The sequence below is a fragment of the Myodes glareolus genome, chromosome 10 (assembly GCF_982192425.1).
Source record: "Myodes glareolus chromosome 10, mMyoGla1.1, whole genome shotgun sequence".
Lineage (NCBI taxonomy): Eukaryota > Metazoa > Chordata > Mammalia > Rodentia > Cricetidae > Myodes > Myodes glareolus.
The window spans coordinates 18391205-18411572 of record NC_142035.1 but is presented as its reverse complement, the minus strand read 5'-3'; the positions used below and the strand labels follow the sequence as shown (position 1 = coordinate 18411572).

The following is a 20368-nucleotide window of genomic DNA, read 5'->3' as shown; positions in this document are numbered from 1 at the left end:
AGTGCAGGTTCTGGGCTCTGAGTGCACCTAGGTTTGTCACTCCACACAGCCACCCTTAGTGGCCAGGCACTAGGAACACAGACTGCAGCAAAAATGGATCCTGAGTACTCAGTTTCATTTGGATTCCTTCTGAAAACCCAGGTCGTGATCAAAACAGCGAGTAATCTGATCAGTTCTGTCACACCACTCAGTCAATGCCAAACCCGGCTGTTCCACTGAAGGCCCAGCAGCCTCATGAGCCCTGGAGTATACTGTGCAGTCATTTGCCTGCTCCACTGAACCAAGGCAGAACAAACTGCAGTGTGGCTAATTCAGGTTGAAGTCTAGGAAAGGGCTATGCTTAGAGAAAACCTGTGGGCTCCAGTGCTAGAACACATGGAAATCACCCCCTAAAGGTCTGGGAAGGATGGTGGTGAGCAGTGTGCTCTTGAGAAAAAGAACAGGGAGTTAAGTTAGGGATGCTAAAGAGGGGGTGGTTCCAGTCTGGAGTAAGGAAAACCAGGCACCTTGCTAAACCTTGGCCAGGATGAGCTAACCAAAGATCTTTGTGTATCTAGAAGACTTTCAGACAGATGAGCCTTGCGAATGAATTCCATATAAATTCCTACGCAAAGATGGATGGAACCAACAATCTTCTCTGGGAAACAGCCAGTAAAGGTGGGAGCTTTAGGAAAAACACAGATTCTAAGTTTTGTTTTAGGATTTTCTTCTTAGCTCATTTCCGAACTGACTTGAGCTGCTCCAATCTGAGGATTTTGGTCCATACAGTGACTAGGAAAATGAAAGGCAATGGCTCAAGACAGGGATAACTTAACAGTCCCCTGGGGGACAATACAAGAGACTCTAACCAGAAAGGCTGCCTCCCATGCTCCACACAAGGCAGTTGTGTGACAGGTGTCCTAGAGCCAACAGGGAGGAAGGGGCACAGGTGTGGCATTAGCTACTGACAGAGTAAGTAAACTTTCTGAGAGCTATCTGGGCCTGGAGAGTGCTAAGCTTCCTGGTAGGAGACATTTAAGGTCAGATGGGAACAGACTGGAGGGCACAGGCAGATATCTACTGGGTCTCACTCAATTATTCTGCTTCCAGAGGGAGGGATGCCTCAGGCTAAGGTATTCTGTTCACCTGAAAGCTGCTACCACTCAGCCAAGAGAAAAGTAAAAGAGCAGTCACTAGTGTCCTCAAAGTGCTGGCAAGCCACCCAGGGAAAGGGCTTCCCACGTTGACACACCCAATTCCCAAAAGAAAAATCTCTATGATCAAAAAATATTTGGATCAAATAATATACAAAACCTATAGTTCAGATTTCTGTTAGAATGGGATGTGGTTTAAAACTGATCTTACAACCCTGTGTAAGTAGAAAAAAATAAAACATAATACAGACAACAAAGAACACTTAGCGTTTACTGCCTCTGGTAAGTCCAAGTGAATGGTGAATGCAAATGATGTGGCAAGACTCATCTGACAGTGCAAGCTTTGTCAGGAGAAGCACATCCCATCCCACCTCTGTACAAGGCCACTGTGATCTATCACATAGCAGCCACAGACCTAGTAGCCGCCAGCTTACACCCTCCTTCTCTGTCAGTGCACTCCTGCTTGGTGCCCAGAGAGCTCTTCTCTGAAGCACCTGCTCCATGACCACCTACCTCCTCATAATTACCTACCAACATAAGGTCCAAGCCACAACTTCCCTCCCCCATCCCAAAGCAAAGGAAGAAACAAGGTCCATTTCATCTGTTTTGTTTCTTACCTGGGCAGTCTTGCCATCACCAGCTCTGAGAAAGGTATGCTGGGCCAGTGTTACTGCAACTTCCCATCCAGATGACTGCCTGGTGCTCTAGTCCAGGCTGCTATCTGTGTCCAGCATAGTGTCCACCAAGTAATTTAATTTTTATGTTCCTTGTCAATTGTTCAGACCTTTTCATAGACTCTACCATTCAGCTAGTGCAGCAGGGCTGTATAGGTGAAGCCAGCAGGCATCTGGGCTCAGGTGAGACACAGGTGCTTTCTTAGACAAGATGGCTTCCTCGGCTGCTCCAGCTGCCCAGTGTATTGTCATCTCTTCACACATAGGCTGCTTCCCCCTTGGGCATCCACATGAAACTCATGTGTATATGAGATGTGTTTGTGTAAGTATCAAATAAGTATGTGTACTGTATATGTGGATATGCCGATCTGCACGTAAACAAACACTGAAGGAAAACTTTCAGATGTCTGTTCTCTGAAGGAAAGCAGTCACTCACCATTCTTTCCAATTCCTCGAGGTTTGGGGCCAAATAATTTCTCCCCCCAAACGGAAAGGATACAAAAATAGACTGCAAAACTTGCCAAGTAGTCAAAAAAACCCCACTCTGAGACAAATGTGAGGTCATCCCTATGGGGACAGGAAAGGCAAGAGAAACATCTTATAATGGTTCCAGGGCTCTGGGTTCCAGAGAAAGCCCTCTTTCCTAGAAGGCTGAAGGCCGCCATGCTTGTCTCAGACTACGCAAAGCCTACTGCTCCCTGTGAGGGGAGCCAAGACAACACCTAGAAGTTAACCGCTGTTTCTTGGTCAAAATTCTTGCCCTGCCTGTGGCTCTACTGGTGGAGTTTCCAAGAGGTAAGTGGGGTCATGGATAACACATCCTGTTTGTTATCTTTGTCTCTCCCCTGCCCTGCTTTATCCACTGCTCTTGGAGAAGCCAGCCTTGGAGACACGGAAGCTTTAATATTTAGCACAGCTCCATAAGCAAAGTTTTCCATTGTTTCAAAGGCACCTTTTCTTGTGATTTTAATCCAAAGGACACAAGGCTTAGGCAAAAGTAAATTCTTGTTTCCCAGGTTGGGAATATAAATTTAAAACTTTAAAAACACCTCACAGGAACCTATCCAGTGATGTCCAGCACCTCTGGATCACGAAACCAGTAGTTGGTCAGGCCCTTGGTGTGTGGCAGGTCTTTGTTTTCAAGACCACTCCAGCTCTAGTCATTTAAAAACTCCCACACACTTCAGCCTCACTCTTCCTACCAGCCAGAGTGTACTTCCTTCTGACCCGCAGGAGGCATTGAGAGCACTATGGTGACCAAAGCCACAGCAACTGGCTCTACCCTGCCCACTTTCCTTTTTCTCTAAAGGAGTCTGAATTGAAGGGCTGAAGGGAGCATACAGGTCAGTACTCTAGGCTCTACAAAAATGGCCTCTTTAGCTGATCTGATAATGGAGAAGTTGGTCCATGATTCAAGCGCCATGAAAAATCAGAATTGCAGTTAACTAACGAGAGTGATAAGCATCCAGTAGTAATCTCATAGCTGGGCTGTTTTCAGAACTGAGGATAACAGTAGGCTCTATCAACCAGAACACAGGCAAGCCTTGCATGAAATGTGGCTTGCCTCCACTCAATGTTGCGGGTCTCTTCAACAGTTCTGTTCCCTTGAGAAGGCAAGAAGGACTGGGCCTCAAGCAGTTCTGAGCACACCCGTAACTCCTGCTCCTTACAGAAGATGTGGACCCCTATGGTCTCAGCTTCCCAGAGAACGGACATGGCATTGTTAGAGCTGTACTGCTTTGCTAACCCGAGTTCCTGTGGATTGAGAGTGTCTGTAGTTGGATGATTTATTAAATGTATATAGGCAGCTGTATATGCTAAAAACTTGATTCTAGGTCTATGTAATCTGAACTGCTTTGTCTCCGGGAGGCAAAGGAGAGGTCCTGCACAGTGGGAGGATGGGCTGATGAGAACCCCTTGCTACTTGCTTAGAAGTGTCAGGCAGAGGATGGTTAGGGCAGCGGCAGGTTCCAGGCTCAGTGAGGCCTCCAAAGTCTCTCTTGGGTGCCTGGCAGCTGGCCATCAAAATGATGCACGGCAGATTTGGCCCTTCCACATGGTAGACAGCATCCCAGACTGGTCGGTTCTTCACAGTAATCAGAACAAATTCAGTCTGTTTCTGAGGAGAAAACACATACCTGTCACTCTATGGCAGCTACAACTTGTACAGTTCCCAGGAATTCCCAGTCTGTCCTCACTCTCCTGGATAGTATCACTGGTCTTAGGGATTCCTTAATTCCATAAGTAATACCATGTCCTCTCATTCACCAGTCTGAGGGAAGGTAAAAGAGCAGAGTGTGGGTTAAGGACAGAGTGCTGGCTGAATCTGACAAGGCCTTTCGACTTCCTGGCCTCCTGTTAATCACCTAGCCCATCCCATCACCACAACCACAGACCCCTGATGCCTGCTACCCCTGTATTCTAACAGTTAATCCTGCATCCTGGCCCCTAAAAGCCCTGAGCTCTGGCATCTTGGTACCTCATATCTTCGTTTATAAAGGTCAGGGCAGCTGATCATAAGAATCTCATCCCTTATGTACAGATTGGGTCTTTCCACTGAGGCTGTGGAGGAGCATAAGAAGCCAGGGTACAGATAACAGAAGCCTTGGAGGCAGTGCTGCCACTAGAGTACGGCTGCCCTTACCATGTCTGCTCTGTTCTGCCATGCCTGTTATTTCCACCCTCTCATCCCATCTCCAGCCTAAAAAAAAAAATCTTGGTACAATATACCTAACACTAAATTTCTCATTACAGCCATATGGCTCAGTAGTATTATGTACATTTCAGTTATGAACCCTCACCGTTTTCAGAAAGTTTTCAGCACCATAAACAGAAGTTATGTATCCACTATTCAGTAACTACCAATTCTACTCTGAGAAGTAACCTGTATTATACCTTCAATTTAATTGATTGATTGATTGATTGAGACAGGGCATCATTGTATAGACCAGAGCTTGCTTCAAACTTTCAGTTCTCCTACTTCAGCCTCCAGAATGGTGATATTACATCTTTAAAAAGATTTTAAAATCTTTAAAAAAAAACTTTGTTTTGCTGTTTTGAGATAGGGTCTTGCTATATATCCCAGGCTGGCCTGGAATTCATAATCTTGTCTCTGCTTCCTAAATACTGATTTAGAGGTATGAGCCATCATGCATGCCTGGCTCAACATCTTCAAATGTTGATGTAGTCCAATTTATTTTTGTTGCCAGTGCTTTTGCTGTCATAATTAAGAAACCTCTGCCTGCTGGGCAGTGGTAGCACACACTTTTAAGCCCAGCACTAGTGAGGCAAAGGCAGGCAGATCTCTGTGAATTTGAGGCCAGCCTGGTTTACAAAGCAAGTTCTAGGACAGCCAGAGCTGTTACACAGAGAAACTCTGTCTCAAAAGAAAGGGAGGAGGAGAGAGGGAGGGAAGCGGGGTGGGGGGAGACAGACAGACAGAAGAAACCTCTGCCTAATCCAAGGTCTGGAAGGTTTTCATCTGTATTTTTTTAAGTGTTTTATCACTTTTGCTTGGCAGATCCATTGATCCATTTATATCTATTATTTCTATAATATTTTCCTTTCCCTAAACTAACCAGGACCTGACTATATCTTAGTCTAGCCTCAAATTTGCAGTAGGCCTCCTGCTTCCACCTCGCATGTGCTAAGATTACAGGCATGAGTTACCATACCTGGTTAAGTTTCTATTGATTTTAAAGTCTTCCATTTCCTTACTGATTTTGTTTGATTTCTGCTTCTTTGTGTGTGTGTGTGTGTGTGTGTGTGTGTGTGTGTGTGTGTGTGTGTTGAGAATTTCTCACTATATTGTCATGTCTAGTCATAAACTCAGTGAACTCAAGGGGATCTTCCTGCCTTGGGCCTATGCTATCTTACCTAGCTTCTTTGTGGGTTTTATGTTCAGTACCGAAAATTCAGTATAAAAGTCTCCAAGTATTTTTGCTTATTTCCCTTTAATTCTGTCCATTTTTTCTTTATATACTTTTGGACTAGTGTGTATATTAATAACTGCTAAAACTTGTATCAGACATTTTAACATATAATATCCTTATCTGTCATAAATGTTTCATTCAAAGTATTTGCTCTCACCATAATAAAGCTATATTGGCTTTCTCTGTACTTACTCTTTGTCTGACTATCTGAGGCAGGAAAGCACTGGAGACAGTTTGGCTTGGGACTCCATTTGGTTTTGATTATGCACACACAATACCCCGGTTGCAGTAATGCACTTGGCAGCCTAGTTCCTTCATCTGCATGTGCTATACACACATACCCTTCTCCAAATTGCACCTTACAACCTAAGAAACTTCAATACCCCACCTACATTAGGCTGCATGTGCTCCCATTTGAACCTTGGTATGCTCCCTGATGTTGATAGTTTCTATTCAGTCTATTCTCAACTTATATGGGTATGAGAGTAGAAGGGCCAGTCTGGCTTGAAGTGGTTGTGGGTGCATGCGCAGTAAGATAAAACTATGTCTCCTAGTAATATCTCATGGAGAATCCCCTATTTACCATTTCATGTCTCTGTATAATTGGTTGGGCATATAGTTAAAACAAATGAATTGTGGGAAAGGACATGCAGAGAAATGATTATATAGTCTAATATACTAATCAAGACAGAGAACCACCCAAGTGTACCTGTTAGTAACCAGCTTCTCCTTCTCTTGAACCCCATAAAGGAATCCTGGGACAACAATCAGGGCTCATGAGTGTTCTCACTTGTGTAGCGTGCTGTCAATCACGACAGTGTCTCCCTGGAGAACCTGCGGTATTGCTTTGCTTCTAATGAAGTTATCTTGCTGCTTCTGCACATCTGTGTGGTCCTTGATTTTCAGTTCTTTGGATAAAAGACCAGGAGCCTGGAAACATCTTGGCAAGGATCCCAACCACTGGTAATTTTCCTCTATCCTTTACCTTCCACTTCTTTTTTGTCCCTGTATTGTAAGTGAATCTCTTATAGATAGTATATAGATGATTCTGGTTTGGTTTCATCCAATCTACCAATCTTTGTCTTTAGAACAATTTAATCCATTGGTGTTGCACATGATTACTGATAAAGAAGGATTATTCTTGACATTCAGCTACTTGTTTCTTTCTTAGTGTTAATTTTTCAAACCTCCCTTATTGCCTTTTTGGATATTTACTTATTTTTCTCAGTGTACTCAGCTTGACTCCTTTATATTTTTGTTATTTTCTAGATTAACTTGAGGATTGTCACTAACACCTAAGACTTGAAGGAATCTAACCTGATATCACTCAGTTTCCATGTTTCTCCCCCCTTGCTATTCACTGCATTGTTATTAGTGACTCAGGCTTCATCTTCATGTTACTAACACAGATTTGTACTTTATATAAAGTATGCCTTTAAAATCATACAGGGAAAATAGAAAAATGCAAACCAACTTAAAAGTACAATGGTACTGGCATTATATTTACCTATAAAACTACTTTTATTATGGTTATTTTTTTCTTGTGGCTTCAAATTACTATTCAGTGTTATTCCATTTCAGCCTGAAGGGCTCTTGGTAGCATCTCCAGTAGGATAACCTATCAGTAATGAACTTTAGCTTTTGTTCATCTGGAAATGACTCAACTGCCTTCCTCTTTCAGGACTTCAGATGCATCCTTCCTCAACCATTAACCTTATTGAGGATCCCTTATGTAATGAGTTATTTTTCACTAAGTTTACCCCATTTGGGACTCACTAAATTCCTCGGGTGTTTATGTTCATATCTTTCATCTTATTTGTTAAGTTTTCTGCCATTACTTCTTTAGATAGTCTTTCTGCCTCTTTCTTTCTCCTAGAATCTTACAACACATAGGTTCATGTCCCACAGACCCCTTTAGTTTCTACTGTCCTTTTTGTTTTCTGTGCTTCTGAGTAATTTCATCATCTCTTCAAGTCCTCTGACCCCTTCCTTCTTGCTCAAATCCGATGAACAGCCTCTCTAGTCAACTTCTTATCTCAGTGATTATACTGTTTTGCTTTGGAATGTGGTGTGTTTTTATAGTTTGTACCTCTTTAGCTAAGAGTGACATTCTATTCCTCTCTGCTCTTTCCCATGGATTCCTGTATTTCACTGAACAGACAGAGGGTAGTTGAACTGACATCTTTAACCAGTAATTCCAATGCCTAGACTTCCTCAGGAGCAGTTATCTGTCAAACTTTTCTTGTTAAAAGACATACTTTCCTTTTTCTTTTCATATTTTGCAATTTTCTACTGCAAACTGGACCTTCTAAGTACAGTGTGTGGTATCTCAAAATGTAATTCAGCGTCCAGAATTGCTGATTTTTGATCACTGAAGGCTGGAACCATCTGAGATTTTTCCAAACTTCCAGTCAAGTGGGTACTCCTCATGCTGTAGGGTCATTGGAGTTTCTGCTGTTGCCTTTGTGTGAACCTAAGATTCTTTAAATGTCTGGATTACTAAAAGGAGGAAGGGCTCTTTTTAAATCCCCCAATGGCTAGGAACCTGCTTCAGCCTACTGGGTTGGGAACAATGACTGGCCTCTACAATGGCAAAAATGCAAAATAAGCTCCATGTTTTGGAGGACAAAAGTCATTACTGCCCACTGTCAAAAACAAGCATCATCAGCAACCTGGACCACAGTTCCCATAACTGCCTGTTGTAGGGGGGTGGAAAGAGGACCACTGCACAGGAAACAGAAACTTACCTAAGTAGGCAAGCCTCTCCACACTCAGTCCTGGATGCTCTGAATGTCCAGCAAAACTCAAAAGTTCCAAAGCAAGGTTTAAGCATACTTTGCTCGGGTTTTTTTGTTTTGTTTTGTTTTGTTGTTGTCATTTGTTTGTGAAGGGATGGGCTGTGTCCTGCTCTGCTGTCTTTATACCGTCACTCTCTGCTCATCGTCATCTCTTTGGATATGACTTCCTGGCCTACTGTCACCACACAAGCACAGAAGTGGGAATAGTGTATGGACACTTAGACCAATATATTCAAAGCCTTCCAGATAAAGGGGAGAGACAATATACTTTTCACTGGAAAAAAGAACAACCCAAACATTAAAAAGCCGTGTCTTATACTGTTGTCACTCCAGGATGTCACTAGTCACCCCAAGAAGTACCGTGGGGACTGAGGAAATGACTCAGCTGGTAAAGTAACTGCCCTATCAGCTGAGGACCCTAGTTCAGATCCCCAGAAACCATGTAAAAAGCCAGACATTGTGTCATACTCTTACAACCTCATCTCCAAGACAATTATAAGGGAAATATAATGCATGTCTGGATAATGTTACTCCTGAAAGTCTACTAAACAAAACCCCCAGTGCCAAATGTGAGATACCACCTTATGAGTTGCTCATGGAGTCAGAGGTACCTCAAATAATACAAGCCATTGCCATTTCTCTTGGTTGCTTGGAACTTAGCTGGAAGCTTTCCCCATGCTGGCTAGCTTCCATAGGGTTGGAAGATATATATGTGTGTGTGTATATATATATATATATACATATATATGTATATATATGCATATGCTGTTGAGGAAGAAAAGGCACCAACAGTCTTAAATAGCTATGAACCCTAAAAACTATAATACCAATCTGTAAGGCAAGATATATCCATTTATGCAATAGTGGCACAACAGGGTAAATAACTGCTTTCTGATTGGATTTTTGGTCCACTCCAGAAAAGGGAACTTGTGTCTGGTAAAAACTCATGGCTAAGGTAGTCTTAGGCCATAGGGGAAAACTTGTTAGTATTGTTTAGCTAAACTGCCATAGCACTGAGCTGCCTAATAAAATGGCTGCTCAAGGTGCTAAGAATAAGGGATGGTTGAGCACTCAGCCCTAAACAGGATGTTTCTACTACCCACTGGAAGGCTCACAGATCATCACAGAAGAGAGGGTAGGAAGAATGTAAGAGCCAGGGCACAGAGGAAAGGAGCTGTGAAATTCTGTCTTCTGAGCCTGGCATACTCAATGCAGTAATAACTTTATAGCAGCTACCTTCAATTGGTCTAAATAAGACTGGGCCTAGGAAGCTGGAAAGATGCCTCAGCAGTTAAAAATACATGATGCTTTTCAGAGGACCTGGGATCAGTTCCCAGCACCCACATGGCAGCACACAACCATCTGTAACTCTAGTTCCAGGGGAATCTGCTGCCCTATTCTGTCATCCAAGGACACCAGTCAAGCATGTGGTACACAGGCACACATGCAGGCAAAACACCCATACACATAAAATTATTTTTTAAGTAGGGGTTGGATACTAGTCCTATCAACAATCATGGATTGGGGAGGACCTCACAGGGCCCTGTTGAAGTACTGACTACTGATGGATTCTGGAGGAGAGGTGGTTATCGCCTTCAGTTGTGTGCCCACTGAGAAGCCACTAGGCTCGAATGGACAGTTCCAAGTCCATGGTCACACAGACTATCCTAGTTAAACTCAGTGGATCACCAAAACAGAAGGGACTGAATTTGTGAAAGTGACTGAGAAGGAGAGAGGATTGGGGTTATAGTAACCAATATGCTTTATATATGTATAATATGACCAAAGAACACATGCAACAAAAATGTTTAAAAAGTAAAGAGGCACACTCTGGTGGATTAGGGTAGGAGTGTGTAAAGAAAAGTAGATCCCTGGAACTCACTAGTCAGTCAGGCCTAGTCAATGAGCTTCAGGTTCAGTGAACAACCTTTTCTCAAAAAAAAAAAAAAAAAGTGGGGGAGTGGGGGTAGAGGATTGAGGGCAATGGAGAAAGGAAAAACATCCAATGTGGACCTCTGACTTCCACACCTGGATGCATACACAAACATATATAAACACATAGGGCTGGAGAGATGGCTCAGCCATTAAAGGCTTGGGTCACAACAGAATATACAAACCCACAGAAAAAAGAAGCAGGAGGCAAGGAGGGGGAAAGAAGAGGAAGAGGGAGGAGGAAAAAAAAAACCCACTGTAAGATATTGAAGTCATCCTTCCAGTAGTGGCTATGTGGCTAGAATTGGTGAGATCAGGGCACTATGGGCTCATACTCCTAACTGCTGACCAGAGACTGGGGTTCTACCAGGTGTTTGCTCCCTGTTTGTTTTGCAAAGCTGAGTTTTACCTTAGTGGGAGCATGAAACAGTCAATTTTCTGAACTGGGGTGATGACCCAGTAAAGCACTTGCCTTGTAAGCATGAAGGCCTAAATTTGATCCCTAGACATTATACACAAAAGCCAGGAGTGATGGCACACACTAATTTCAGTGCTGCTGGGGAGGTGGAGACAGGTGGAGCCCTAGAGTTTGATGATCTACTAGCCTAATGGCCAAGCCCCAAGTCCCAGAAGAAACCTTGTCTAGAAAACAAGCTACATGACTCCGGAGGAAAGATACCCAGGGCTATCAGGCTGATGGTGGTGTATACACCTTTAATCCCAGCACTCAGGATGCAGAGGTAGGTGGATCTCTGGATCTCTGTGAGTTCAAGGCCAGCTTGTTCTACAAGAACTAGTTTCAGGAAAGGAACCAAAGCTACAGAGAGAACCCCTGTCTCAAAAAAGCAAAAAAAAAAAAAAAAAAACAACAACAAAAACAAAAAAAAACCCAGGGTTAACCTCTGGCCTTCCACAGGTACGCATACATGAGCAAACACAAGCACATACCTGTGTGCATGCACACGCGCGCGCGCGCACACACACACACACACACACACACACACACACACAAAGAAAAAGAGGACACTTTTTGCAAGTGTTCACTGGTGGCAACCCTCCCCCTAACACCCATCTACTTAGAAATCCCCCTTTCCTTAAATAAGTGAAGTAACATCATAGTCTTTCAATAAAGGTATTGAAATAAATTGGGCTATTTAGTGAAAGGCAAGAATTTTGTGACTCAAGTAAAAAATAAATAGGGCAGGGAAACCAGGGTTCCTAGATTAAAGCAAACAAAAATGTCCAGGCATTGTACGCAAACAATGCAAACTGTCCAGGAAATACCCAAGGATCTCAGGGCAGAGTGTTGTATTTGGTTGGGCCCCACACAGAAGCAGCAGTCTCCAGGACCAGCTGCACAGCTGTCCAATCCCACAGACACTTCCTAGTCACCGCGGCCCTCCTGCCCCAGCTGGCCAGGCTACATCAGCTTCTGAACACTCTTCCCTCCAGACTGTTTGTTCTGGCTGCTCTGGGATGGGGCGTTTCATCAGGAGACAAATGTGAAGGGATAGTGAAGGAACCGAAAATATAGGAAATCAGAACCTGAAGATGTGACCTTCACAACTGTGTCTTAAAAAAAATCTAATGTTACTTCTGAATACTAAGACACCACCATCCAGAAAAGCCAAAGGATGAAATTCAAGCTTTGGATTTCCTATTTCTTAAAACAGAAGATGATTTTCCATTATGATAAACATTTCTTCCACAACAGGAAAGACAACACAAACCTAAGATAAGATTTTCATTAGGAAACAAAGAGCACTCTGTGGCACCAGAAATTAATCATCAGCTAAGGGCATTTGCTGCTATTGCAAAAGCCCCTGGTTTGATTCCCAGAACCTACATGGCAAGTCAGAATCACCTGTAACCCCAGTTCCAGGGGATCCAGTGCCCGCTACTGACTTTTTTGGGCACATGCATATAAATGAGACCATTAAAGATTCTCTTCTGTCTGCCAATTTGAGTTAAATTTCCTCTGAACTCCTAACCCTGTCTTCCACATAGTGACCAGGATCTTTGTGACTCAGATGACATCTTAATCAATGCTAAGAAATGGCAAAAAAAAAAAAAAAAAAAAGTGTGAGTCCCTTTAAGTTCATTATGTCTCTCCCCTGCACGGATTTAAAACAAAAACACCACCACAAATAAACACAGGAACCAAAACAAAAGTTCAGTTCTCAGCCTTTTAAAAACTTCTATGGCTTCTATTGCCAGCCGATCCCTGGAATTCACTCTTCAGGAATGAATTGCCAGTAGCCTTAGAGGCAACAGTACCTGCCATCCGTACCCACTCTGTGACTGCACCCTCCTTCAGATTCAGAGGACGGCCATGCATGGATCCCATGAGCCCCTTACCGAGCTGACGTCCAGTCTGGGGACTTGAAGTGTCAAAGAGCTCTGAGCTGGCCTCAGGAGCACTTGGCTCCCATGATTCACTGTTCTCAGACATCTCTGAATAGGCATCACCCAGCACTCTATGAACTGCCACAGGCTCTCCAGTTCCAGGGCCCTTGTCCTCACTGCTTGTATCTGCCACAGCCCGGGTCTCTTCACCCATTTTCTCAGCAAACCATTGCTTGACCTGCTGGGCACTCATCTGGGTCTTGTCACAGAGGGTCTGCAAGTCTTCCTCACACAGCATCTTGTGTGTCATGTAATAATCTTGCAGCAGCTCTCGGTTGCCAGGGGCAATGATGAGCAGACCTGGTGGGAAGTTGCCCCTCTTGTAGTCTTCGTACCACTTGAGCTGGCCATTCTTCAGGGCATACCTGCTATCTCCGAACCAGCGTACCACCTCTGGCCGGGGCAGCCCTGTTTGGGCCATGATAGAGTCATAGTCCTGGTTGCTTGGCCACTGTGTCTGGACAAAGAGCTGCCGTAGCAAGTGGCGTTGCTGTGCTGTCTTTTTGTAGCTCACTTTGCCTGGTGGCTGTTCTACTAGCTTGTTTAAGCCATCTTCCTCAGGCTCACAGACACCCAGCCCTGGAAGCTCATTCTTGCCACTGGCTTCAGTGACCCGCAGGTTCTTGAGGTTGATTTTGATGGGGCTGACCTTCCTTTCTGCCAAGGTATGGCTAAGAAACATTTCAGGAGAGCCATTTTCACCAGGAACCCTCAGCTCACTGGCCAACTCTTCATCTCCACCCTCATTTTCAGCACCCTCCTCCTCCTGAGGTACCTGCCCATCAGCCTTCTTGGTCTCCTCAGCATTTACTTTTTTCCGTCTCTCTGAGAACCAGCCATCAATTTCCCTTCGGGTCATTTTGGTTTCACTTCTCAGGCGGTCCAGCTCCTCCTCAGGGGGAAGCGGGTTTTGTGCAAAGCTACTTTCCAGGACTCGCAGCTGCTCTGGGGCTCTCTCTTTGTATTTGGTTGGCGTGAAGTCTGGGGTCTGGTGCCAAGATTGTCGTTTGGTGGCAGGGTGGCTTGCTAGTGAGGTTGCTGTTGGGATACAGGTCACTTCCGGAACTTTGGATGACAGGGAAAAGGGCACCTCTGGCACAGAGTCAATGAGAACAGGGCCATGCTCTCCAGGCATCATGGCCCTAGAGCCCTTCAGGTTCCGGCAGTGGTATCTCCGGTCACTGAACCACTTCCGCACCTCTCTGGTACTGAGACCTGTCACTTTGGTCAGGTGCTCTACTTCACTCTGCCCAGGGAACTGGTTCCGACAGAAGCTTCCTTTCAGAGCTGACAGCTGTTCATGAGACTTCTTGTTTTTGTAGATGCTTGCATCAAGGAAGGCTTGGGAAGTTATGCTGGGGCATGCTGTGAGAAGTGACTGGGCTGCATTGACTACCTTTACAGCTGATGCTGTATTTGAACACACGGTGTTGATGGGTGCCACAGTTGGCTTGGGAACAGATGCAGTTGTCAGAGGGAGAGACGAGCTTGATGCTTGTAACCCATTGGCCATCAATGGCTGAGTGACCAGGAGGCCCCCTGCTGTGCCCTCTGGCTGTCCCACAACATGGCCTGGGAGAGTGGCCTGGATGAGATGCTGTACATTGCCAGTACTGGCAACAAGGGGGGTGTTTAGCACTGTGATAGTGGGTTGAGGCACAGACTGGATGACTGTATTGAACATCTTTTTCCGGGCATCTTCAATCTCCTCAGGAGACCAGCTGATTCCCTGCTTCAGCCTCTGGGCTGTGAACCAGATCTTAAGCTGTTCTTCTGGATACTTGGTCACTACAGTCAAGTAGCAGAGCTCAGCTTTGGTTGGGTAGGGGAATTTGTGGAAGGAGTTTTTCAGAAAGCTGTTGGAGTCCATAGCTGCATTATATGTCGGGATGCTGCTCAGGGGGATCATGACCTTCGGAAGGGCCTTGGATGTGGGCAGGGGCTGGTGGGTATGGTGCTGGGCATGCACTGGGGGCTGCTGCTGGAGGGACAGGAATTGTGCTATACCAGCTGGCAGTACTGGCACCGTTCCTATCAGGGGCCCATTGGCAGCATGTGTGGGCTTTGAGGAGCTAGCAGGTGCCTGACTGACTGGAGCCGCCCCATTGGTGAAAGTGTGGTCCCCCTCTTTAACCTCTGCCTCCCCAGCCAATGGCTTTGGCAAGGCCTCACCCACAGGCTGATTGGGAGCGTTTTCTTTAAGCATATGAATTTTCTTGGCTTCAGCTTTGCCTTTCATTATCTTCATGATTGGTGTCTTGGTAATAATGATTTCAGCCTGTCCATCAGTCCCATCAGTAGTAGACTCACCAGCTAGGTCAGATGTGCTAGTGTTCTCAGGGACATTTTGTTCCACCACTACATGATTGTCTGGCCTGGTCACATTCCACAAAAAGCTGGCTTCCCCTGAGTGACACTTGGCATTGTGTAAGGAAAGCCCCTCAGGGGTTTTTGCCAGGAAACTGCACCCTGTACATATAAAATGTGGGTCTTTATTAAAGTCTGTGTGCTCTGAGTTCATATGCCCTACAAACTGAGTCATGTCCTGGGACCTGAAGTCACAGTCTTTACAGGAATACACATAACCATCCAAAGTGCTCCGGTGCCCATTTGCCAGGGTAGAACCATCAGTGATGCTGGAGTTTGGGGCTGCCTCGCTGCTGGCATCAGGGGCCTCTGAGGGAAGATCCTTCTGGGGACCTTCAGGCAAAGTTTCCACAGGCTGGACCTCTGTGCTGGCACCTTGTAGCACCACGGTCTTAACTGGGATCATGCATGGGGTGGTGGACTTCCTCTTACTGGCCATGGTGACAATCACTCTGGGTGATCAGCAGGCAAGCAGGGCCTTGTAGTACAAATTTCAGCTATTCCATGAGGGCCTGAGAAGTGCTTCTAAAGGTGGCTTTATCGGTTATTTGCAGAAAGCTTCTTTTCCTTGTTAAGCCTGAGGAGGAAGAAAAACTATGATAAAGATCTTGCAGTCTATGAATCTGTTTCTCAGGTCACCACTCATATACCTACTGCTCGCTTACTATCTTATGGGTCTTTTCACAAGAAACTCATGCGTGTGCTTCTTAGCTGTGAGTTCTAAGGCAGGAGTTCCTTGATGTGGGATTCTCCTCTGTATGCTGTGATTACCGCTAATGAATAAAGAAACTGCTTTGACATCTATAGCAGGGCATAATTTAGGTAGGTGGGGAAAACTAAACTGAATGCGGGGAGAAAGAAAGGTGTAGTTAGAAGCCATATAGCCCTGCCGGAGATAGATGCAGGAACTTTTCCCAGTAAGCCACAGTCACGTGGAAATACACAGATTAATAGAAATGGGTTAAATTAATATGTAAGAGTTAGCCAATAAGAAGCTACAGCAAATGGGCCAAGCAATGATTTAATTAATATAGTTTCTTTGTGATTATTTCGGGGCTGAGCAGCCAGGAACCAACAAGCAACCTCACTTCTCACCAACATTCCTTGGAAGCTGTGCTAAGAATGAGCTGGGATGTTCTGTATCATTTGATAAGCTTACATTATATAATTTTTGTTTCTTTTGTTCCCTTTTGCATTTAGTAACTCAGTTTATAAAAAAAGGGGGGGTGGGAAGGAAAACCACCCTCTTTGTATCTAAAAATTAATTCTGACCATTTTGGACTGAGAACAAAAGACCCAGTGTAATTCCTGTTTAAACATTTAAGCCAACAAGGGTTTTCCTTTTCATAGTCTTCCCACATACAAGAACATGAAAATGCCTCTGTCTCCTTCAAACCAGGCCCAGAGACCAAGTCAGTTTCATCCAGGCCTTGCCTTTCCTACCACCTGGATTCCCAAACAAAGCTGTGGTTCCTCCATGTACTTAGGACATTGTCACTTGTGAATTCAAGGATCAGAGGGTCAGGATACCCACATACTCAGTTTGGGTGCAGCAAATAAAGGGAGGCCTCCTTTTATATTCATGTAGTTACTCACAAGAATGTACTTCCTTGTTTTGTATTTTTCATTTTTATTTCTTTTGTTCTTTGTTTGTTTGGTTGGTTTTTTTGTTTGTTTGTTTTGAGACAGGAATTATCTGTGTGGCCTTGACTGTCCTGGATGGAACTCACTTTGTAGACCAGGCTTTTTTTCTTTTTTCTTTTCTTTTTTTTTTTTTTTTTAAAAAAAACTATTTTTTTTTTACTATTTTTTTTTACTATTATATTTACTTACTATTAAATCTTTGATGTGCTTGAAGTTAAACAGAGGGCTTACTTACATGTAAGATAACTGTAGTGCTATTTCAGGAGACACCCTGAGAAGGTGTCCCTGTCACCCTGCCCTGTCTGTTAACAGTCTGTCATCAAGGCCTGCTCTTGAGGAGCCACATCCTGTCTCTGGTGTGCACTCTCTTGTTCCCAAGGGCTTTCTCTTCCTACTGATTCTTAGCTTACATCTATATTCATTTTCTTTCTAAAAGTCTGGCCTTTAAAAATATATATATATATATATATACATCACTATCATTAACTTTCTTTATAGCAAATGTTCAAGCTATAATGACTATAAGTATAGTGATTCTTATATTAAATCAAAATTAGTATCAGTGTTTGGATTTGATATAAAATGTACTTAAAATTTAAACATCTTGATTCAAATTCTTATTAAACAAAGATAAGAAACTATTTTTTGGTTGCTAAATCTAGCCTGATGATCATGATGATAAAAGTAACAAAAATTAAAAAGGCTATGATAAAATAAACACACACCCAGGTCTAACCCTTGTCACTGTTTCCACTACCAACCTATCAATGTCAGGAACAAAGTTACTGAATTTAATTACAATTATATCAATAGTACGTGGAGTTTAAGAAATAATACTACCTAATAATAATTCAATATTTGTGTCTAAATATACACATTTTCAATCATAACATATGTATTTCCTTTTCCTCACACTATCACACACATCTTCTTTGTATGGCTTTCATAATTAAAACATTTACTAACAGTCTAATAATGTGCTGCAGTGGACTTAACTGAATCCTGTCAGTGTCACATGAACTTCAACTTCCAATCCTTAGGGGTCACTGTACAAGAAGATCTCAGCTCATACAGAGTATTTTTCCTTCCATAAGTTATTTCCTGAGGGTAAGTGCTCATAAATAGGTTTATTAGCTTATTTATATAGTACATAATTTCTAAGTACCTTTAAATAGAATTAGCAAATATCCTAAAGTGCTTTAACTAAGTGACAAATATAAGAATGGCACACAATTCTGCTTCTCTAGTGAGCACATCAGCCTTTTGTATAAGCCATGGAAGGCCTCAGACAGAATCAAAGTACAAGTAAAAGAAGAAAATGACAGATCAACAGATTCACCAAAAGTAAAAATGGACTTCAACAGTCACTGTCAATAAAGTTACAAGGTGTGGCTGGAGATGAAGATAGTGTTAGAATGCTTTCTGACATTCATGAGGAACTGAGCTTAAACCTCAGCACAAAAAGGAGCTTTGAAAATAATATATCTGATAAGACATACCTGGAATATATATGAAGATATTTTACAACTTAAGAAAAAGACAATCTAGTTAAAAATGAATAAAGGATTTGGTCAGACTTTTCCCCAAAGACAAACAAATGAAGTGTAAGTACATTTAAAGGAGCTCAATGTTGTCGGAGGCTGTTCGTTCATTTCCCGACCACCCTGACTCGAAATAATCACACAGAAACTATATTATTTGTAATACTGTTTGGCCAATAGCTTAAGCATATTTTTAGCTAGCTCTTATATCCCAAACTAACCCATTTTTATTAATCTGTGTATTGCCATGAGGTCATGCCCTATCGGCAAAGTTTTGGCAGGCTCCAGGGGAGGCGTCCTCTGGCGGTGGCTACATGGCTTCTCGCTCACTCCACCTTCCCCCGACCCCAGCATTTAGTTTAGTTTTCCCGCCTAGCTCTGTTCTGCTAAGCCACTGACTGAAACAGCTTTATTCATTAATCAATAAAAGCAAAACATAGACAGAAAGACTTTCCACACCACTCAGCATTGGCAAACATGGTGGTGCACATCTTTAATCCCAGCACTTGGGAAGAAGAGGCAGGTGGGTCTGTATGAGTTCAAAGTCTGTGTGATCTACAAAGTGAGTTTCAGGACAACCAGAGCTACAGAGTGAGACCCTGTCTCAAAAAATAAAAACAAAACTAATAATAAAATAATCCCCTGTACTGGGCCAGGACAACTACAGCCACACTGTACAGAACAAATACTGATGAGAATGGGAAGAAACTGGAGCGTTCCCTGTTACTAACAAGAATGTAAAATGGTGTAGCTACTTTGAACAAAAGATTTTGGCAATTCTTCAAAAAGCTACATACATAGTTGCTAAATTTATCCAGCAGTTCCACTCCTGGACATACCTAAAAGGGAATGGACTGCCCACACAAAAGCACACACAACTTTACTATCCTCTCCCTGTGGCATCCTTCCTAACGGTAACCGATAAACGGGTCAATGGGTGAAACTTCCAGGTAATAGAATTTTTTATGCCATAAAAGCGATTGGCATTTTTCTGGATTTTGTTTTACTCTTTTGAAGCATGATTTTGCTATATAGTTGGGCTGGAATAAAATTCATGATTCTGTCTCATCCTCTTATGTATTTGCCATAATATCTGGTGGAGGAGAGGTTTAATACATACTGAAACATAATAAACCTGAAAACATTATACTAAGTGAAAGAAAGATGGAGATCCATCAACTGGAAGATGCACCACCAGCTAGAAGAGAGCTTGGGCTCACCACAAGCCCAGACAGCCAGCAGAATTCAGTATCAGGTAATGCAGGACCTTGTCTCCATGACACAAATGCAAAGGCACAGGGTCAGTGCTGCTCTTTGTGATGGGGACTACTGGGTTTCATTGAGTAGCAGGTAAATAATGTCTCCAGTGTTTTATTTAAAAACAATCGGAGCAATAGTACAAGTAGGGGAAGGTGCATGAGCATGTGTGTGTGTGTATGTGTGTATGTGCACGTGTGTATGTGTGTATGTGCACGTGTGCATGAACTCCCAAGGTTGGCATCACATGTCTTCATTGTTAACATTCTACCTTTATATACTGAGGCAGGGTTCCTTGCTGAACCTGGAGATTGCTGTTTTGGCTAGTTTGGCTAGCCAGCTTGCTCTAGGAATACCATGTCCATCACCTGTATGATGTGATTACAGGCTACTGCCACAGTCACCTAACTTTCATGTGGATTTTGGGAATCTGAACTCTGGTCTTCATGCTTGCATGAAAAACGTTTTACCCAATAAGAAATTTGAGTAAGATGATTAAATACATTAGCAATACAAATAAATCATAAATTTCCCCATATGACAGAAATGACTGGTTAGAGAAATGGAGGGAAAGTTCATTTACATTAACAATCAAAGCTCTAAAACTTGAAAAATAAGCACAAAGCTTTAATAAAAACAAAAAAGGAAACCTAGTAAGAGTCAAAGCTTATACCTGAAAGTAAA

General features: G+C 43.2%; 1 protein-coding gene across 1 annotated transcript in view; it reads right to left on the bottom strand.

The window, feature by feature from the left end:
* Positions 1–12116: 12116 nt before the first annotated feature.
* The window catches only part of Zhx3 (zinc fingers and homeoboxes 3), an 87187-nt gene continuing 78935 nt past the window's right edge, over positions 12117–20368 (bottom strand). Inside the window, 2 exon segments of the mRNA XM_085697092.2 lie at positions 12117–12783; positions 12786–15819. Coding sequence (XP_085553218.2) covers positions 12731–12783; positions 12786–15681 — 2949 coding nt within the window. The 5' untranslated portion in view covers positions 15682–15819 and the 3' untranslated portion in view covers positions 12117–12730.